General features: G+C 38.3%; 2 protein-coding genes and 2 long non-coding RNA genes across 6 annotated transcripts in view; 2 read left to right on the top strand and 2 right to left on the bottom strand.

The window, feature by feature from the left end:
* LOC127529123 (uncharacterized) overlaps positions 1-16724 on the bottom strand; it is a 32359-nt gene extending 15635 nt beyond the window's left edge. The window contains exon 1 of the long non-coding RNA XR_007935806.1: positions 16613-16724. This is a non-coding gene — a long non-coding RNA (uncharacterized LOC127529123). The remainder of the gene's footprint in view (positions 1-16612) is intronic.
* LOC114657229 (uncharacterized) overlaps positions 1-22486 on the top strand; it is a 454729-nt gene that overhangs the window by 363740 nt on the left and 68503 nt on the right. The gene's annotated exons all lie outside the window — the stretch shown is intronic.
* The window catches only part of LOC127529118 (uncharacterized), a 430004-nt gene that overhangs the window by 339425 nt on the left and 68093 nt on the right, over positions 1-22486 (bottom strand). The gene's annotated exons all lie outside the window — the stretch shown is intronic.
* LOC127529112 (uncharacterized) overlaps positions 1-22486 on the top strand; it is a 740943-nt gene that overhangs the window by 228035 nt on the left and 490422 nt on the right. Inside the window, exon 5 of the mRNA XM_051931632.1 lies at positions 15118-17338. Within this exon, the coding sequence (XP_051787592.1) occupies positions 15118-17338 (2221 nt within the window). The remainder of the gene's footprint in view (positions 1-15117; positions 17339-22486) is intronic.

The raw sequence follows: 22486 nt of genomic DNA on the forward strand, positions 1-22486 counted from the left end.
ATGTGGAAGGAAAAGTGAGGAGACCATTCAAACTGGAGGTACAGAATGTGTCTTTGGTGTAGTAAGAATACAAACCTGGAACTCTGGAGGCATGCGCTAACCAAGGTCCGACCCAGCCACCAGCATTTCGAAACTAAAATAAACATTTTGATGCATTTTATAGTTAATCGCAAATTAAGATATTTACATGTAATACTGTCACAACGACTGTTTTATTCTATCATATCTTTTGATAACCATTGGGTGCTTTGTGCCATAAGCTAACAGTATTGTTATCAAAACTAAACTGGAATCGTGCTTTAACAAATGATATTCTCCATTTTTAATAAACGGTGTATTACTACTAGCTTTTTTCCAGTGTTCTAATGTATGGAATGTGCATCAATTAATTTATAATTAATAGTAACAGGTTAGACTGGGAGGTGTCTGGCTCTCCGGTTTCTATAGGACAGGGAACTAAAACTATGGAGCACACACTCAAACTGTCTCTGGGTTGAATATACTGTAGACTTGATAAGCAGACTAAGACGTGTTTCCGGGAAATTTGTATGAAAACAGTGGTAAGGCTAGTGTTTGAGCCCAGGACTCCCGAACTGTGAGACAGCAATGATGATCACTACACACTTCAGTAATAATCAGTTAATGGTTAATTTTAGGCTTGTGAAAGTTAATGTGTTAATTTTTGCGATCAATGTAGCTTGTTTAATGCGTTAAAAATATTGTTGCATCCAGGGCCAGCCACAAGACAAACGCCTCAGGCAGTGCCTTGGTCAGGGCAGCATTTTCAAGTATTTTTTTTAACATTACGAAACAATAATATAAACAAGTGTGTACCTAAAGAATTACATACACATCCAGTACAGTATTTTTATACTGCTTTTTAAAAATTCTGTAAAATATTTTTTTCATCTAAAGGTTTAAAATTTCGTATTACACCGTTCACAACGATACGCCACATGTCAATATGCAGCACTGGTGTTCATGTTCTTGATTTATACATAATGAGATGGGTGCAGTGGAGTGGGGTTTATGTCAGTCCTGGCGCAATGCGAAAAGTTGCAATGATAAAAATTACAATTTTTTATTTCATGTTTCTGTAAGAAGATCGATTCAATGTTATATCACATAAGTGCTAAATAAGTTATCTTTGAGTGGCACTAAAACTAAAACAAGTCGCTAGTACCTCTGTATTTAACTTGCTGGTCTCCTATAGGCAGCTTACAATGCTGACTGCCCTAATATACAGTATTGACAAAATTCTACAAAACAGAAGTGTAATGATTACTCATTATTCCAGCTTGCAGTCTATTCGCTAATTTATGCAAAGAACCATCTAAGTCAGGGGTGTCGAACTCCTGGGCTGGAGGGCAGCAGTGGCTGCAGGTTTTCATTGTAACCCTTTTCCTAATCAGTGAACAGTTTTCTCTGCTAATTAACTTCTTTTCCATTCATTTTAATGGCCTTGTTTTTTAAGGATTAAGTCCCCTGAATTTATTCATTTCTTCATTAAATGACAGCCAAACAGAAATGAGATGTGAAACAAGGCAACAAATGACCAGCTAAACTGGGATTTCAAACTCCAACCAAAATCACTCCAACCAATCTCTTAATGAGAAGCTGATTCTTGCTGTTAATTAAAACCGTTATTTAATTTCATGACTTGTTGCTGCTCTCATTCTGCCACAGAAGACATTTCCAAAACTGTTGATATTCTGTTTGGTTTTTTTTTCTAAAAACATCTTCAAAATGTTTTGGTGACCCGAGAGATCAACCTTACCAAGACCATCACCTTTCTTTATTTTCAGATATTGTGTGATGGGCACAGGTTAGCTGGTTATGTGGCAGCTCATTTTGTGTCTCATTATTGTTTGGCTGCTAATGAAGGAAAAAGAGACAACTAATGGGCCTGAGTCAAGGTAATTAGATCTAAGGCAAAAGAAGTTAATTAGTAGCAAAAACTGGTCACTAATGAAGAAGATGGTTAGAATGAAAACCTGCAGCCACTGTGGCCCTCCAGAACTGGAGTTCAACACTCGTGATGTAAGTAATGCATGGTGTCAGTTTTTAAGCGAGATAGCAGCTATGGAGATCTTCTTTAGCGAGCCAGAATCAAAGGTATAGGTAGAGATGTGTTTTCTGAGGTGGTACGTTTTTGTAACCCAAAAAACCCCAAGGTACGCCAAGATTCTACCTACAGCAAAAGTATTTAATCTCTTAGACGTGTTAACAGTCCGAAGGGGCAGGACAGGGCGCAGCAGATTGCAGCTCGCAGACACAACACTTATGTATAATTTTGAATCGTTGATGGTAATAAACAATTGAGGATAGTATTTGTTTTAATACAAGTTTTAATGTATGCCCATTCATTCCTTCTATTAAAGCAATGTTTAGCAGTGCATTTAAAATCAACAGTCGTTTCAATCATTTTTTACTTTGACATGTCTGTGTTTCGTATGCTATACAATTCTGAGAATTAATACATTGACCTCATTTTCTTATTTCCTTCTTTTCAACTTACCTTTAAGGCATTCAAATTCAGGTTGTACTTGCTCAAATAGTATTTTGTTAAAAATTTCGTTTTAAGGTCATTGTTTAAGTTTAAACTATTCCATTATTTTTTTAATTCCTTTGTGTTGATTCTACATTAATTTTGTGATTCAGTGTGTATTTACTTCATAATTTATGTTTTCATTTTATAATTACATGTTTTAATGTTATATGCAATTAATCACGTTTAATTACATACATTTATGCAATGAATTAGTTATTTTTTAATAGATTCCCAACCCTAGTTTATTTTTAGTTTTGAAGCTATGACCATCAAATTTGAATGTGACCATTGATTATATGAATTCTGAGCCTTTCAAGGACTAAAAATCTGAGAATATACCTGTTTCAGTCACCAGAAATCTCATTTATTCAGAACTTTTCAACTTGGTCATCAAAATCGATGTTTTTTTCTCAGTCGATTTGTCCAACGCCCCTTTCTCAGTTTCAATGAGCTAATCATGAGTTTCGAAAACTTTCCAACTCAGAAAGGTGGTCTGTATCAGTGATGAGTTCAGGACATGTAGTGTTCATTTCAGAGTGTCAGTCAGGCCACTGGTAAATGATGCACAGAATTACACACAGTTCAGAAAGAAATCGTGACTGTTTTATTGGAGGATTTATACCTGTATTTGAATACGTGTGGTCTACAAAAAAAAATGCGTAAAACTTATTAGTAAATTACACAGACTTGGGTACCTGCTTATCGGCAGTATGAAATCCAAATCAATAAATGGTATCAACAAACTAATAGTAAAGTACATTGATGTAACATCATAGACTAATATTGAAATGACATTGCTGCATGTAAATAGCACTAAGTCAGATTCCCAGCACATAAAAACTAAACAATTTTAACAATTTTGCGTCTTAACGTGTAACGTATAAGTCAAACACAAATGAACCAACCTCTTGTCATCAACACACACGTCGTGACTGATTCGGTATATTGGAAATTCTTAGCTATTGCAGTTATTATTACTACTACTTTAGAAAATAACTACATGGAAATGAACATACACACGTTTATCTTTCTTCTCCGCTAACATCCCATACGTGCTGTAGTGCTTGCTGGGAGGTGCACCTTGAAATGTGAGCAGTGTCTCTCAATTATTGCTGTCTCTGTAATACAGAGGTTAATTTATCTTTGAAAGCTACCAAAAATCTCAGAGTGCCAAGTCAGGGGAATAGAGAGGGGGCTCCACCAACTCAACATCAGACTTCTAAATGGCGGCCATGGTCAACTTGGTAATGTGAGATGGAGGAGGTAGTTTTCTGGGTCATTGGGTTTAGGACCCGAATTTGATTTTTGACCTGGCTGCTTTTAGGTGTAATGGGGAGTTTGCATGTTTTGTACTGCATGAGTTTTTTTCCAGCTACACGGATTTACTTCCATATTATAAAGACATGCCAGCAAGCTGGGTTGTTTGTTTTTCTATATTGACTTAGTATCTCAATGTGGCTATATGAGTGTTTGTGGTCTTACAGAAATGTGTTCCATAGAAAGTTGCATTTTACAGTGTATCCAAAGCTACTAGCATTGGCTCTGATTTCACAAAACTCATTATTGGATAAGCAGATGCAATCCATTTTCCACATTCAAAAACTATATTGGAAAATGTACTCATGGAAAGAATTTTAGGTATTTTGATGATGAAATGTAGTCAGCTGTATTTGAGGATAAAGTTGTGAGTAACTGAGGGTCAAAAACATTAGCACTATGATGAACATAGCACAGGTAAGCACAAATCTTACCTGAACTCAAACTACAACCCAAATCAATTCTATCAGTTGGAAAATATTAGAGGCTGGTGGTACTTAAAAGTAAGAACTCAGTTTGAATTTTTACATCAGAATTTCTACATATTTATTTAATTTTTATCTTACTGGACCCTTAGTTTACCTTGAGCTGGTGTTGTGAATCTTTAGTTCTTGCAAAGATGAAAACATCATTAATTTCTTGGTAGTACATGCTTTATTTTGTTAGGTCTGATTCATTGGTAGAGGTTTGTGTATATTCACTTCAGAATAGATTCAGAAACCTTCATTGTTTGTTTTTCAATAACCAGTACCAAAACAATAATATGAAAAGTGAGAAAACTAAGTAATTGAAGTCACAATCATCCAGTAACCGTTACAGACTGCAAAACAGACCTCAAGTATAAATTAGTGAAAAGCTATGACAGGTGGGCACATGCACAAGCCTTTTGTTCACCAGCTCCTTTCTCCAGTGCTTTGAGATACATTTATTGTTAAATTTGGGATTGGGGTTAGGTGTATATGCATGAAAATAACAAAAGGGCGAACAAATATTAACTCAATATTTCCATTACTAAAAGCAATCTCATGGCTGCCTTATCTGCACATCATAATGAATTATTTCTCTAACACTAATTTTATCAGCAAAGCTTCATAATTGGTCAGAGCAAAAACAATGGCCTTCCAGGAAAACCCTGAGCTAGCTGGTCATATGTAGGCTCATTATTTAGTTGTTGGTTATGGAAAAGAACAACAAAGTTTTCTAAAAACTAAAAAACAAGTCAGTTAAAATTAACACAAAGAAAGGATGTTCCAGCAGCAGTAAATCATTACTAATGAAGAAAGTGGCTGGAACAACCCTTGGTTTATTGTATTAGGATTGTACTATCATACGTTATCTGTTTCTCCATGGGTACTGTTTAAAATCATTCCCTGGGTTTATTTTTTCAGGACTGTTTAAGATTATATTCTAGGTTTATACAGTACTTCCGGAAAGTATTCACAGTGCATCACTTTTTCCACATTTTGTTATGTTACAGCCTTATTCCAAAATGGATTAAATTCATTTTTTTCCTCAGAAATCTACACACAACACCCCATGATGACAATGTGAAAAAAGTTTACTTGAGATTTTTGCAAATTTATTAAAAATAAAAAAACTGAGAAATCACATGTACATAAGTATTCACAGCCTTTGCTCAATACTTTGTCGATGCACCTTTGGCAGCAATTACAACCTCAAGTCTTTTTGAATATGATGCCACAAGCTTGGCACACCTATCCTTGGCCAGTTTCGCCCATTCCTCTTTGCAGCACCTCTCAAGCTCCATCAGGTTGGATGGGAAGCGGCGGTGCACAGCCATTTTAAGATCTCTCCAAAGATGTTCAATCGGATTCAAGTCTGGGCTCTAGCTGGGCCACTCAAGGACATTCACAGAGTTGTCCTGAAGCCTCTCCTTTGATATCTTGGCTGTGCTTAGGGTCGTTGTCCTGCTGAAAGATGAACCATCGCCCCAGTCTGAGGTCAAGAGCGCTCTGGAGCAGGTTTTCATCCAGGATGTCTCTGTACATTGCTGCAGTCATCTTTCCCTTTATCCTGACTAGTCTCCCAGTTTCTGCTACTGAAAAACATCCCCACAGCATGATGCTGCCACCACCATGCTTCACTGTAGGGATGGTGCCTGGTTTCCTCCAAAGTGACGCCTGGCATTCACGCCAAAGAGTTCAATCTTTGTCTCATCAGACCAGAGAATTTTCTTTCTCATCATCTGAGAGTCCTTCAGGTGCCTTTTGGCAAACTCCAGGCGGGCTGCCATGTGCCTTTTACTAAGGAGTGGCTTCCGTCTGGCCACTCTACCATACAGGCCTGATTGGTGGATTGCTGCAGAGATTGTTGTCCTTCTGGAAGGTTCTCCTCTCTCCACAGAGGACCTCTGGAGCTCTGACAGAGTAACCATCAGGTTCTTAGTCACCTCCCTGACTAAGGCCTTTCTCCCCCGATCGCTCAGTTTAGACGGCCGGCCAGCTCTAGGAAGAGTCCTGGTGGATTCGAATTTCTTCCACTTACGGATGATGGAGGCCACGGTGCTCATTGGGACCTTCAAAGCAGCAGAAATATTTCTGTAACCTTCCCCAGATTGGTGCCTTGAGACAATCCTGTCTTGGATGTCTACAGACAATTCCTTTGATTTCATGCTTGGTTTGTGCTCTGACATGAACTGTCAACTGTGGGACCTTATATAGACAGGTGTGTGCCTTTCCAAATCATGTCCAGTCAACTGAATTTACCACAGGTGGACTCCAATTAAGCTGCAGAAACATCTCAAGGATGATCAGGGGAAACAGGATGCACTTGAGCTCAATTTTGAGCTTCATGGCAAAGGCTGTGAATACTTATGTACATGTGCTTTCTCAGTTTTTTTATTTTTAATAAATTTGCAAAAATCTCAAGTAAACTTTTTTCATGTTGTCATTATGGGGTGTTGTGTGTAGAATTCTGAGGAAAAAAATCAATTTAATCCATTTTAGAATAAGGCTGTAACATAACAAAATGTGGAAAAAGTGATGCACTGTGAATACTTTCTGGATGCACTGTAGGTTACACCACTTGATTTGATTCGGACGTACTCTGTCTCTAGGTATGTCAGAAGACTGGGATTTCATAAACTGTGGCCTAGCCTAATATAGGGATGCAAACTGATGGGGGTGGTAAGGCAAAATGGCAGCGGGGGGGGGTTTCAAAAAGAGTGCAAGCTATTTCTAATCTATCCTTTTTACCCCCGCAATTGAAAGTGCTAACTCTACAATAGGCTACATAGCAATAACTCCTGGTAAAACTGGAAATTTAGGATAAAGCTATCTTATGTAATGATGTACTTAATTTAAGACTACAAAATGTCAACAAATGGTCAGAAGCAATGTCTCTATGTTCAGACAGTGAACTTTATGAGCTAGAATGTCAATCACAAATTAAAGAGAAAGTATTCTCTCACGTAAAAGGTCAAAACACCAACATAGTATTTTTACAGGAGACTAATTTGTAAAGCAAGGATCAATTTCGGTTGCAAAGAGATTGGACTGGCCAAATATTCCTCTCCAGCTATCTCAAGAAAACTAGAGGTGTGGGAATCTTATTATATCAAACAGTTTCATTTCTAGTATCAGATGAAGGGTGATATGTAATCATTTTGGGTAATTTATTTAATTGTAAAGTGATTCTGATAAATATCTATGCCCCCAATGTGGACAATAGAGACTTTATCCAAAATGTATTTGCAACCATTCCTAATATGAATACTCATAAAATTATAAATGGTTGTGTTTTAAATCCAGACCTGAATAGGTCTTCAGCCACAGGGGCAATAACATAAAGAGCAGAGATTTATATTTATATATTCACCGATCAGCCACAACATTAAAACCACTGACAGGTGAAGTTAATCCAATCGATTATCTCGTTACAATGGCTCCTGTATCAAGTGTAGCAAGGCAGCAAGTGGACTGTCAGTTCTTGAAGGTGATTAGTTGGAAGCAGTAAAAAAAGGGCAAGCATAATGATTTGAGCCATTTTGACAAGGGCCAAATTGTGATAGCTAGATTGCTGTTTCAGAGCATCTCCAAAACAGCAGGTCTTGTGGAAAGTTTCCAGTATGGTTAGTCCCTGCCAAAAGTTGTCCAAAGAAGGAAAACCTATCTGGTCCAGTCCCACAGAAGAGTTACTATGGCAGAAATTGCTGATAAACCTAATGCTGGCCATGACAGAATAAAATGTCCGAATGCATCACAGCGTGGTGCATGTGGAGCTGTATAGCTGCAAACTAGTCAGAGTGCCCATGTTGACCCCAGTCCATCGTCAGAAGTTCCCACAATGGGCATATGTCAGAACTGGACCATGAATAAGGTGCGCTGGCAGAGGCACTGTGATGCTCTGGGAAATGTTTTTCTGGGAAACTGGCATTCATGTGGATGTCACTCTGGATTGTACCACCTACCTAAAAATTGTAGCAGACAATTCAGTGCTTCATAGAAATGGTATTCCCTAATGGCAATGGCCTTTTTCAGCAGGATAATGCGCCCTTCAACAGTGCAAAAATTTTTCAGGAATGGTTTCAGGAACACGACAAACAGTTGAAGGCCTCCAAAGTCCCCAGGTCTCAATCAGATCAAGCATCTGTGGGATGTGATGGAAAAAAGTCAGATCCATAAAGGCCCCACCATACAACTCACAGGACTTAAAGAATCTGCTGCTGACATCTTGGTGCCAAATAGCACAGGACATCTTCAGAGGTCTTGTGGAGTCCAGGACACTTTGGGTCAGAGCTGTTTTGTCTAACACAAGTGAGACCCACACAATATTATGTTGGTGATTTTAATGTTGTGGCTGATTGGTTGTGTAAACACTTTGTATGTGTGTATGTGTAGCTCTTTTTTAAATACATTAACATTTTCAGACACTATGCCTTGTGCAGTAGAATTAATTAAATTACTAAAGCATAAAGTCAAAAAGAAATTACAAACTTGTATGTCAATGAACACATTCCTATGTATATGTATTTTTTTAACTGAATGCAGCAGTTGTTCACTTTATTTTCCTCTATTGCTTCCAGAAAGAATGCCCTTCCCAGTTTTCTTGTTAGATGCTGAATGCTAACTATAAAGTATTTTTGTTAACAACATAAATACAAGTAATAACTACTTAATCTAGTAGTCTGCTCCATGCCAGGCTAAAGATCAAGTTTAGTGGAGTGTTGTGGATTGAGAAATTAGAAATAAAACTTATGAGAAAGCACCCAAGGGTTTTTAGTTTGTTTGTTTAGCATATCCAATGTTGCAGAATTTTAGTTAAAATTTTATATGTTCATTATAAAAAGGTAAAACATTAAAATCTATACTGTCTGTTAGAAAATTGCAAGGATTAATAATAAATTGTGTTTAAATGATAACTTTCTTTGTTCACACTGCTCTTTATTGTCAAAAGGAGGCAAAAGTAAAAGGTGTGTTTATAATGTTAAAATCATCAATCATAAAGTAGAAATTTTAAGTCAGTCTTATTCTTCTTCTTCTTCTTCCTCTTCATTTAACCTATTTCTGTGTGGATTTAATGTACTTGATCAGCCTTCTCCATAAAGCTCTGTCCTGCACTTTCTCCTCAGTTAGACTCTTTTCCTTCATATCTTCTTTAACTTTTTCCATCCACCTTTGGCCTCCTCATATTCTCTTCCCCTGTACTTCCATTCCCATCACTCTTTTGCACACATACTCATAGTGTCTCCTAACCACATGTCACCACCACTTTAATATACATTTCTGTACTTTTATAGATATCTCTCCCACTTTATTATGTTTCTGATTGTCTCATTTCTTAGTCTGTCCTTTTTTGGAACTCCACACATCCATCTCAACACTCTCATTTCTGCTACATGCCATTTCTGCTCCCTGTACTGCCCATATCTCTGCTACAGACATCATTGCTGGTCTTACCACTGTCTTCAAAACCTTAACTTTAACCTTTTGCCTTAAATCTTTGATCACACAATAATCCTGATACCTTCCAATTGTCCCTTCCACAGTACACTCTATGAGTTATCTTTATAAGCACTTTGAGCTACGTTTTAGTATGAGAATGTGCTATATAAATAAATGTTGTTGTTGTTGTTGTTTGTATCTAATTTTCCACCTTGGGCTACCAATGATCCTAGGTTTTCAAATGTATTCACTCTTTTCAATGGCTCTTCCTGCAGGCTAATATCTGGATCCTGACCTTCATTAAGCCTTAAATATTTGTATTCATCTTCAATCCTCTATCTCCCAAAGCCCTTCTAATTTCATCCAACACCCTCTCAACTTCCTGTTTTCTAGTGCTCTACAACACTGATATGAGTAATTCTAAGTCAGTAAACCTCTAATACTAAAGTAGCACAAAGCTGTATGTAGTAATGTAGTGTGCAAAAAATGCAACACTTCAAGTCATTTTAGACATATGGTGTGTTCCTCGCAATTAGAGTCTTACCCTGGATACATTTTGTATAGTCTGAGTCAACAAAAATGTGTGTGATGTCTAGTGATGAGCAAACTCCACACTGTTCATTTCACCTCAAGTTCGGAGAAATCACAGAAGTGTTTCACAAATATCGCCAAACTCGGTGAAGTGCATTGAACTGAACTAGATTTGACTGTACAGTATTATAATGGTGAAATCATCTTTAAAGTGTCCCTGAGTGCTAGGGAAATGTATACCAACTACACTGGACTGATTATTGTGGCCAAAAAGGTGACCTGAGCTGTGTAGCAGCAGTGTCAACCATTGCACTACCATGCCTATGTGAGCTCAAAGAAGAAAGAGCACAGTTAGAGATGTGTTTTTTGGTAAAATATTCAGCCTTGGGAGAAAAGGAAAAAAATCAGCCCTAAAAGTTTTAAATGTAGAACATTGAAAGTGGCGTCTCATGTCATGATTAAAGCCTCTTGCTCATTCTATTTTGTGAAGTCGTGCCGAAGGCCTTCCAAACTGCATGTGTTGATGATTTGCACTTTTTCTTCTATCCAAAATAAAAGAAGTCTTGTAAATAGTAATATATCTTTAATATTATTGTTATTTCATACAGTCTCCTGTGTTCGGTGTGGGTGTCAGGCTCTTTCAAGGTTTGTTTTCATTCTCCACGTGGTTAATTATGCATGTATGGGGCACACGCCTCCTTCACTTATATAGATGTGGAACTCGATGATCAGCCTGCACATTTGGCAACAAGCAGAGATAACTCATTTTTTATGCTGTATATTTTTCATAAGAATAAAATTTATTTTCTTATCTGTTATGCTCCATAAATTGAGTTCACCTGTACACAGCATTAATTGACCTTCATGACATACATTTTTTAGCATTTGTTTTTTATGGAAAATGTAACAAACTGGTATGAATACTGATGCTACTTGGTTTTCATGAAGTCTGCATGTTCTGTTCATATCTGCATGAGTTTTCTCTGCTAACCCTGAGTTTCTCCCAGTGTTCAAATCTGCACTGTGTCAGCCAATACACTAGCAATACTAACTATGAGCGCGATCATGTGCTCTTCAAAGTGCTAACCACTGCGCCGCCATGCCTCTGTGAGATCAAAGAAGAATGAACATAACGAGAGATGCACAAGCTTCATAACCAGTCTGTAATTAAATGATCTGCATTATTTACCCAGGAGAGGACCCATCCAATGTTAGCTGTTAAAGGTGTGGGAGATATCGTACTGGTCTCACAAAGCATTTTGGGATGTTGAAAAAAAAAGTTCTCCTAAACCAGCCAAATAGTAAATAATTCACCAAACAAGAGCAAACACAAGCGCAGTAAATCTGACCTATGTTAGACCATGTTTTGCACAAATTTAGGAAGCCTGTATTTTGCTAAGGGCTGATTTCCATTCATTATCTAAGTATCTAATTCAGAGGGGTGTGTGTGTGTGTGCCTGTGTGTCTTTATTTTAAAGCAAAACGTGCTTTTACAAAAACATTGCAGAAGGTTATGAGGAACAGCTCTTCAAAGCATGCAAATATTGTCAAAGTTTACACCTCTTAATGTCTCCAATAAACTTTTTATACATGGTAGAAAGGTAAGTTACCCTGATGGCCTGAAATAATTTCTTACCAATGAAGTTAAGGTTTATTTACTTCTTGTTTTAAATTAAGAAAATGTTATTCTCCAATTCTCTGTCTAATCATCTAATTATTCTCTGTCTAATCTAATAGCACTTTGTTTCCCTTTGTTTTGCAGAGATCAATTGCTTGGCCCATTGTGAATTGTCAGAGTTGATATCAATAGTTAGTAAATCAATAATGGGAAACAGTCCATCTGAATATAATGGATGTAAGTGCTGCATCTGTGGTACTTCACTTCCTCCTTGCACTTCATTTGACAATCTAAAACAGGAATGGAGAGAGAGATATTATGTCTATGTTTACAATGGAGGACAATATTACAGAGAAGTTGGGGCACACAATCAATACAAGTGTCCTGAATGCTTCTACCGACCAATAAGAGAAAGAAGAACATTGGAGGAAGCAGAAAGAAGGGAAAGTGAGGATGAAGAGAGGCGGAGAATGGAGGAAGAGGAGAGACAGAAAAGGGAAGAAGAAGAAAGAAGAAGAAGAGAGGAAGAGAAAAGACAAAGGAGAGTTGAGGAACAACAAAGGAAAAGACAGGAAGAGGAAGAGAGGAAGAGAATTGAGGCAGCAGAAAGACAAAGAAGAGAGGAAAACGAGAGGCAAAGAATGGAAGAAGAGGAAAGAAAACAACTGACTAAAGAAGAGAGAAACAGAAGAGAAGAGGAAGACCAGAACAGAAGAGAGGAGGAGAAAAGACAAAAGAGGGAAACTGAAGAAAGGGAAAAGCAGGAACTGAAAGAGAGGCTGAATCAAACCATTAAGGACATTAAGGCCAGATCAGACAAAGAAGAAAACATAATGCGTGAAAAAATGGAGCAGAAAACCACTACAGATGTTACAGTGAGCCAGTTTGATGAATTTGAAAAAATAAAGATTGACCTTGAAGAGGGAGAGAGTGAAGATCAGAATCTTATTGATATCTTATGTATCAAGAGTGGAGTACAGCTTTCTAACATGACACTGGGCATGTGTACTCCACAACAGTTTGAGAGCCTTTTCAAATCCCTGGATACGCTGCTTTTCCATGAATGGCCTTTAAAACTCCCAAGCAGGCTTACTCTTGTCCACACTCAGGTGCTGATAACAGAATTTATACTCGCATATCTGAAGATGGAAGACAGCAGTTCACAGGAGAGCATAGCCAACCAAGCTCAGTATCTTGTGGAGACCATTAACAATGCTGGTGAAAACATATCAGATATTTTTCATTTCACACAAGCTTTGCTTAGAGCATATAAAGGTATGCTGGAAAAAGTTGAATGCCATGTTGTAAATATTACTAAGCTGATGACCAAGATGGAGAATCTGCCTGCAGAGGAAGTCTTTCTCTTGAAATTTCTAGAAGTTCTCCAAAAGTGCCTGAGAGAAGTTATTGAGCCAGAATATGGACAAGAGATCACAAACATAGAGAAAAAGTGCTATGAGGTCTTATTAACAGTCGCAACACCAAATTATAATGAAGAAGCATATTCGGAACTGATCTGTAGACTTTTGAGGGTTGTCCAGTCTGGCCTATGGAAGCCAAATGAAGCTATGGATTTAATGTATAAATTAACAAAGAGCTGTAATGATCCTGTCCTTCTAACAAAGGTGCTCCATCTGATTGAAATCTACCGTGTCCCTCCAACCTGGCAGGATGAAGATGGTAAAAAGATCACTGACCACCTTGAAACAGATATTCTCTATCAAAAACTTGAGGAGGACTTGAAAAGAGAACCACAAAAACCACTTGAAATTGTTCTGGAGGAAATTAAAAAGACAGGAAGCATTGACATTCAAACTCTTGACAAGGTACGCTGCATTGTTGCAGGTGTCCAAAAAAAGATTGCTGCCCTTCCAATCAGTGAACGTGAATTGCTTGAAGATATACCAAGAAGCTCCTTGAGTGCAAGTAAAAATGTGGATGAACTTCAAAGGATTTTATTCATTCTTTGCAAAGGGGTTTATAAAATGAATAAATACTTTCCAAGGGTGACTCAAATGGTCACTTGGTGTCTGTTGGCCCTGTCAGAATACAGTAAATTACTTGAGGTTGGCACTGGAGAAGGGAAATCATGCATCATAGCCATGTTTGCGGCCATGCGAGTGTTGATGGGACAAAAAGTGGATGTTGTTTCCAGTTCCTCTGTGCTCTGTGAGCGAGATGCAGAGAATTGGAGCAACTTCTACACATTCTTCAACATTACAGTAGATACAAACACTAACAAAAATAAGGACGAAGAGAGAGCCATCTGTTACAAAGCTGACATTGTCTATGGGACAGTAGAGACCTTCGCAGCTGACTTTCTACGACAGACCTTTGAATTAAAACAGGTTCGAGGTAATCGTCAGTTTCAATGTATCATTGTGGATGAAGTGGATTCTTTGCTGCTGGATAGGGGAGTGCAGCTCACTTACTTATCAAGTGATATGATAAGCCTTCAGCACCTCAACACAATCCTAGCAATGATCTGGAGTGTGGTAAATCAGCACGGTTTGGTTGCGACAGAGAACAAAGTATTTATTCGAAGCCCCCCTGTACCCTTTTACAAAGGAATTTTTGATTGTCTAAGTGGAGAAGACTTGGGCCTAGAAGAACCAATTGATATTTTGGAAATTGCAGAACAGAATGACCTTGTTCCATCTGGATTTTCAGAGGTGATAGGAGCCAGTGACAAAGATAAATTGAACAAGAAGCTCAAAACCATAAGCCAGAACACCATGTTGAACTTTTTTAATGTCCTTGAAGATTACATTCCATATCACTTTTCAACATACATTCAAGATGCAGATGGTGTACTTCAACTGACTACTGATGACAGCACTCCTGGACTTCCTTTCCTGGTTCTGGAAAATGGACTCTGCTGTTTGCTTTCGGATTCTGACAAGCAGCTTTGGGAGCCAGTTCGCAGTTATGTATCTGAACATCTTCAATTCACACCCTGTACAAACAACCCTGAGAAACATAGCATTCCAGGCTTTCTTCGTGACCTTGTAGAAACAAAAATGCAGATGTGGGTGGAAAATGCATTTTTAGCAATTAAGCTGCAGCCAGACAGGGAATATGTTGTCAAAGGTGATTGCATCCTGCCAGTGGACTTTAAATCTACTGGGATAATTGAACTCAACAAGAAATGGGGAGATGGCCTTCAGCAGTTTCTAGAAATGAAGCATCAGACAAAGATCAGTACCATGTCCACAATCACTAATTTTATTTCCAACATCTCCTTCTTCAAGAAATATCAATACCAGATCTATGGCACAACAGGAACTCTGGGTACCGATGCAGATATTGAGTTTCTTTCCAAACTCTACCCAAATCTTACTGCTTGCCGCATCCCTACATTTAACAGAAGAAAGTTATTTGAAATTCAAGGAGAAATGACAAACACTTCTGAGGATTGGAAAGAGAAAATCTGTGCTACAGTTCAGGACCAGATCTCTCCCAGTTCAACTGGGAAAGGAAGAGCTGCACTAGTGATCTGTGAGAGCATCGGCCGAGCCATTGAAATTGAAAAGGCACTTAAACCTTATGTGCATGGGCAACTGAAGCTCTATGTACGCAGTGACAATGACAATGCAAAAATTTTAGATGCAGAGATGGCATCTGGAGATGTAATTGTTGCCACTAACTTGGCCGGCAGAGGAACAGACATCAAAGTGTCTGGGGATGTCAACAACAGTGGAGGACTCTTTGTGGTTGTCACCTTCCTTTCCCAAAATGCAAGAGTGGAACTTCAGGCTTTTGGTCGCACAGCTCGAAAGGGAAAGCCTGGCTCAGCACAACTGATTCTGTGCACTAAGCATTTGCCAGAACACCTCCGTAAAGCCAAAACTCTTGGTGCAGTTAAAAGGATCAGAGATCAGGTAGCAAAGGCACAGGTTTTACATTACTTGGATGACGATATCCCAGAAATTATCTTGCGGGAGGAGTTATTTTCCCATTACTGTGATATCCTATTGTCTGTCTACAATGAGATTGAGGATGCAGATGATGAGAAAGCAACTGTAGCTGTTCTAAATGAATACTGGGGAATATGGCTGCAGCTAAAGTCCAAGCCAATACTGGAATTGAAGAGAGATGAGCTTTTTGCTGCTTTGGCTGCTGATATCGCCAAGGCCAAGCAGCAGTCCAAATCTGATGAGTCTCCATGTTCTAGCATCTATCAATATATCCGATTTGGAAACAAAGAACTCTATGATGAGAAATTTGAAGATAGTTCCAGGTTGTTTGAAAAAAGTATGGCTCTTGATCCCTCTTGGGCTGCCATTGCCTTCTATAGCCATGCCTACTGTACAATAAAGCTGTCTAAAGACAATTACTTAAACCAAGCACTGAAAGATTTAGAAAAAGCAAAAGAGTCTCTGGCCTATTTCAAAGAGCAATGTGTGGTGACCTTGCAGTTGGTCAAGCTAGCTAACAAGTCCAAAGAGAGTAAAGAAACCACCAGATTCCAGAATCACATTATGACAAGATGCCAAGTGCTAGATTTCTTCAATAAAAATATTGAGGAAGCTATGCACAAGCTGAAAGAGATCAAAGGTAGGGGAAGGGATGCTGATGTTCAAGAAACTTCTGTTTTTGCACTGGTCCCAGATGCACAATCTGAAGTTCACCAAGAACTATATGAGTTTTACAAACTGGGCCTGGTCAACATTTATACTGTAAAAGAGAGACCTAGATTCTGTTGGGAAGGTCTGGTTATCTTCCTTTTGGGAGTCCTACAGCTTGTTGGAGGAATCATTCTTACAGCTGTCTCTTGTGGCACACTAGTCAATATTGGTATGGCGTTGATTGGTGAGGGAATATCAGACTGCATCAGTGGCGCCGAAGCCATGATAACTGGAGAATTCAGCTGGGCATCATGGGCCATTGAGAAAGCAATTTCTGTCAGCCTCTCGTTGGTCAGCTTTGGAATTGGTAAAGTTATTGCCATTGGTGCAAAATCAACAATGACAGCAATCAAAGCCACTGGTAAGAGTTTGAAACTTTTGCCCAAATTACTCAGCAAACAGATGAAGACTGGACTTAAGCAAGCTCTAAAAGATAACCTAAAGAATGTTCTTAAATATGCTGGCAAGGAGATTGCAGTTGAGCTCCTAGGTAAAGCAGAAGATAAAGCACTGGAAGCCATTGTAGAAGAGATTAAAAAGGCAGCTAAGGAAAATGCAACTGAAAAGGTGAAGCAGAATATGAAACAAGAGCCATTAAAGCCTCTAGTAGACACTGTGGTGCTGTCCCACCTGAAAGATGGTATGCAAGTGAATGTGTTTTTGTCAGATACTATTAGTAAGGAGAAAATGAAAAAGATTTTTAAGGATGTAGCAGACTCTGTGCTGAAAACGAATAAAGAGGGTCTGGATTGGCAGGAAAAAATGCATTCTTCACTGTTGAAGGTCCTAGGTAATGCCTCTGACGAGGCCAATGGAAAGCTTAAAATTGCCCTGGGTATCATCCAAGCAACCTACATGAGTGCCCTGGCTACAGATGCTGTAGCTTCAGTAACCATTATGTGCCAAAACTTTAACAGCAAATATTGTGATGACCTTGAGAAGATGGTTAAACAAAAAGACATGACAGCAAAAGCGGACAAAGTGGTTCTGACCACTAGTGAGCGTGAACATTTAGATGCTTTTAAAAAAGAGTTGGCAGTTGTAGTTGCAGGGTCATTAGTGGAGGTGCTTACTGTGGTTTTCCAGCAAAAGCTCTCCAACCACCTTGTGAAATTTGCTCAAAATAAAGTCAATGGTAAAATTAACAAATATCTTGAAAGTAAGTTGAAAGTGGATGCTGATACTTTCATAAAGCCTAAAGAGGTGGCTACTGGTAATCCTGTAGATTACAAGAAAGATCTCACTCCCATTGCAGTAAATATGCAGAAGGCAGTAAAAGCCTATGCTGCTGATATCCAAAATATCAAGAAAGTGGAAACTATAATTGACTTCCGTGTATTAGCTGAGGTGACAGGAAAGAGGATTGTTATTTTGGCTGCAGATAATAAGGGTGGCATGAGGAAAATTCATGCTTTGAACCCCAATTTGAAAATCATCACTGGCACCATAAGAGTAGTCTACCAACCCAAAAATTTGCAGTATCCCAGTGGTCGCTATGATGTGTACATTAAAGGCAAGATTTTGCCAGTACATGGTGAAGGAAAGATTTATACAGCAGTGGCCCGAGGGCTTGAATCTGAGGCTTCATATGCCAAAGTAACTGAAAAGGCCAGAGAGTTAAAAGCACTGAGCTCCAAAACTCTACTGGAAAATACTTCTGAGTGGGCTTTAGTCATTCAGCGTAAGACATGGATAGATGAATTCCGAGGGGTAAGCATTAAACCTTAAAGCTGAAATATATCCATGTGACTTGAATCCACTTGAGCAGCATTTAGTGATAATGATATAATTGCTACCTAAGCAGCTTAAACCTATAATCCACCTATACTGTAGTCCACAATCAAGGAACTAAGTGTGCTATGCAATTCAATAAAGAAATGATACTATAGTTTTAACTGGTTATGCACCAGTTTTGATTTTTGTGGCCAATTATGATCTTTGGTTTCTTGCAGATTTGCTTGCTGGTTTTATGGCACTATATTGGTTGCATTTTTCTTTTACAATCTTTTTAATAAACAAATTTTAACATTTCATTTTATATAACTAATACATGTAATAAATATGGTTAGCATTGAGCAAGTCTATTTGAAATCAAGGTTTTTATTTATACCTATAGTTAATTCATGCATTTTGATTTGTCAGTAATCTTGTAGTCTACTTTGCACATACTGTTTGGTTTATATTCTCATTGGTATTTGATGGTATGAAGCTAACAAATAAAACTTAAAAGATAATAATTTGTTTATGTATCTTCTTTTAGAATATCTGCATTGTTCATGTAGATGTTGTTGTTCAGCTATTCTCTTCATTTTTATATTAATATTATGAACTGGTAAAGTACTATCAGTTTCATATTAATTATTCTGTCAAAGCTACTTTCAAATCCTTCTCAGCCAAGGAAAAAAGATACAAAAAAATTGTGCAGTAGCCACATGATTAGGTACCCCTATCTGACACCAGTTGGATTGTTACCTTTTACCTCAACAACATCCTTACAGATTTTTGGTCAATGCATATTTGATGACATCATACTGTTTGAGTAGACTATTCTGCCACACATTAATGCTGAAAACTCTACTACTTCTCATCCCAAAGGTGCTGTATTAAATTGACATCTGGGAGCTGTACAGACAACTTGAGCACTGTGATGCCATTGTCATGTACATAGAACTAGTTTGAAATAATGTGTGCTTTGTGACATGGCACATTATTTTGCTGGGAATTTTTATTTGAAATTATGCAATGAAAGGATGCAAAAATGCTTAGGTATGTTAGCACATTCTAGTAACACTCATCTGGTATTAATAGGTCTGAGTTGTGGAAAAGAACACATTATACTCCCACCACCAGCTTTTAACTTTGACCCAAGGCAGGATGGCCTCATGCTTTACATAACAAATTCTGGCCTAATCATCCAAATACCACAGCACAAATAAGATTTGTCAGTCCAGGTGACATTTTTGCAATCAAGTGTTATGGTGTTTTGAAGATCAGGAGGGAACTGTAGCTGAGGCTGCACTGGGTGTGGTACTTTATTATTATTGAAATTGAATGATCATAGTGAAGAGGAAGGTGGGAAAAGAAGCTCAGCTGTATCCAGGGAGAAAAGAATTTAATTAACAAAGTCCAGGACATAAATCCAAAACATGACTGTTGAGATGGATGACTGTGGCAACAGGTGTCTTTAACTCATCAAAAAGCTGCTGCTCAATCTTCTTCTTCTTTTGGCTGCTCCCGTTAGGGGTTGCCAGAGCAGATCATCTAAAAAATATTGTTGTCCGCATATTGATTTGGCAAAATTTTACACCGGATGCCCTTCCTGGCATAACCCTCCCCATTTATTCAGGCTTGGGACCGGCACGAAGAAACACTCTGGTTTGTGCATGCCCTGTGGCTGGCGCTCAATAAACAAACAAAATAGCATTCTGATAAACCTTTATCAGACTTCAGCTGATTAACTATTGCAGATTTTACATAAACAAAGTGAAAATCACAATCCTATGGGTTCAAAACTCCCAAAATTATAAAAATATGTTCCCAACAACGGTGGAAATGGTTGAAAATGAAACAATAATGCAAATTCATCAGCACAGTCCACAGAAACAGATGGTGGAAGGGCATGACAAAGAAAGTATGGAATAGATTGTAGAGGATTTAGCTTGGTTACATGAAAGGAGGAATTTATTTTGAAATGAGCTGTGAATGCCAGACTATAAGACACAGGACCTACATGCCTTCATACTACATAAGGACCAATACAGCGTGGTGCAAGTTTATAGAACTGAATTTTCAGGCAGATGTCAGGCATCACAAGACACACCTTCTGCCCAATTCAGAATAAAGGAACACATCATCTTTTACAGTCCACAAACTGTTTGACAGAGTCTCCAGCCATCATTAGGTTCTCCCCAGGTAGCTTCCATGCTGATGATAGCCCTGTAAGGAACACTTAGCCAAACTGAAACACCTTACTGGTCTATGACAGAGGTGTTAAATGAAGGAAGATCTATTAGTTGAGTAGCTGAATGATATAATAAATTTCTGGCAAACTCAGCCAGTGGTAACAAATTACTCCAATTAGTCTGATCTGTACTTACACTACATTTAAGAAACTTCTCTAAGTCTCGATTTTCTCTTTCAGTTTGGCCTTTGGCCTCTGGATGATATCCAGACATAAGTTTAATAGAACAGTTCATGTCTTTAGAAAAGAATCTACAAAATCTTCACACAAAGTGTGGACCATGATCACAAATAATGCCTGATGGAAATCTATGCAAGCAGATTATATTCTTTAATGAAAGGTAATTTATTTAATGGAATAAAATCTTATTTAATGAATCTATCCACTACTACAAAAATGATAGTAAAACCATTAAATACAGGCAGATCTATAAAATCCATTGAAAGAGCATCACAGGGATAGCTAGGACACGGATTAGGTTGAAGTAGTCAGATGGGTATGCATAATCTCTGATGTCTTTATACAGTACATGTTTTCCCAACTAAAATTTATTTTTAGAATTTCTGTTATTTTTATTTGAGACATTCCTAGTCATCGAAGCTTACCAGATCCATGTGCCAACTATAACATAATTCAGGTGACACATAGTACTTTCTCTCAGGAAGTTGGAAAAGCATGGGGGTTGAGCCCTAAGCTGATTTTCTAACTTTTTACCTGGGTTAGTTACCATGACACATAGCAATCTTTCTGCAAGAAGAATATGCTCTGGTTCTGGAGTAATCTCAACCAGATCATAAACTCTTGACAAAGCATCAGGGTTTGCTGTTTTCACTTCCTGGACGACAGGTTGTGGTGAAATTAAATTGAAGGATGAATAATATCCACCTAGCCAGTCAAGCATTTAGCCACTTAACAGGTTATATATCGGTTACATTTTTATAGTTTGTTAGAATTTGAAAAAGAAATTTTGTTCAGTCGAACCAATGACTCCATTGAGTCCATTCTTCTGAAACTAATTGATTTACAAATAGCTCTTGTTTCCCTACTTCATAATTCTCTTCTACCAAAGAGATTTTCTTTAACAATTAAGCACAAGGATGAACTAAACCATATCCAAACATTTCTGAGAAAGTATAACCCAAGCGTTGAAACTGGATGCATCAACTTCCATAAAATGTAGCAACTTCTTCTTCTTCTTTCAGCTGCTCCTGTTAGGAGTTGCCACAGCGGATCTTTGGCTTCCATATCTTTCTGTCCTTTCCATGTTGTTCTGTTGTATCCATCACCTGCATGTCCTCTCTCACCACATCCATAAACCTTCGCTTAGGCCTTCCTCTTTTCCTCTTCCCTGGCCTTCCTTAGCATCCTGGCGCAATGGTAGTGCTTCTGCTTTGCAGTAAGGAGACTGTGGAATATTGTGGGTTCGCTTCCTGGTTCCTCCCTGTGTGGATAGCGCTTTGAGTACTGAGAAAAGCGCTATATAAATGTAATGAATTATTATTATTATTGTTATGTCCAGAGCAGGGTAAAATAATTAGCCAGCCATGGATAACTCAGAACGTTCTTTATTTTACGACAGGCACGAACGATCACCAATCAAGAAGACATTCTTTTTTATTCTAGACTTCTTTGCTATCCCTTCAACAGGTAACACATTTTATAAGAATTCCCCCTAGCATTCTGGCAGAAACAACAACTGAACACAACAATCCTTCTCCCAATATACTCAGCATCTCTCCCCTGCACATGTCCAAACCAACGCAATCTCAATCTCTGATTTTGTCTCCCAACCGTTCAACTTGAGCTGACCCTCTAATGTACTCATTTCTAATCCTACCTATCCTCATCACACCCAGCGCAAATCTTACCATCTTTAACTCTGCTTCCTCCAGCTCTGTCTCCTGCTTTCTGGTCAGTGCCACTGTCTCCAACCCATATAACATAGCTGGTCTCACTACTGTCCTGTAGACCTTCCCT

Source organism: Erpetoichthys calabaricus, chromosome 9 (assembly GCF_900747795.2).
Source record: "Erpetoichthys calabaricus chromosome 9, fErpCal1.3, whole genome shotgun sequence".
NCBI lineage: Eukaryota > Metazoa > Chordata > Cladistia > Polypteriformes > Polypteridae > Erpetoichthys > Erpetoichthys calabaricus.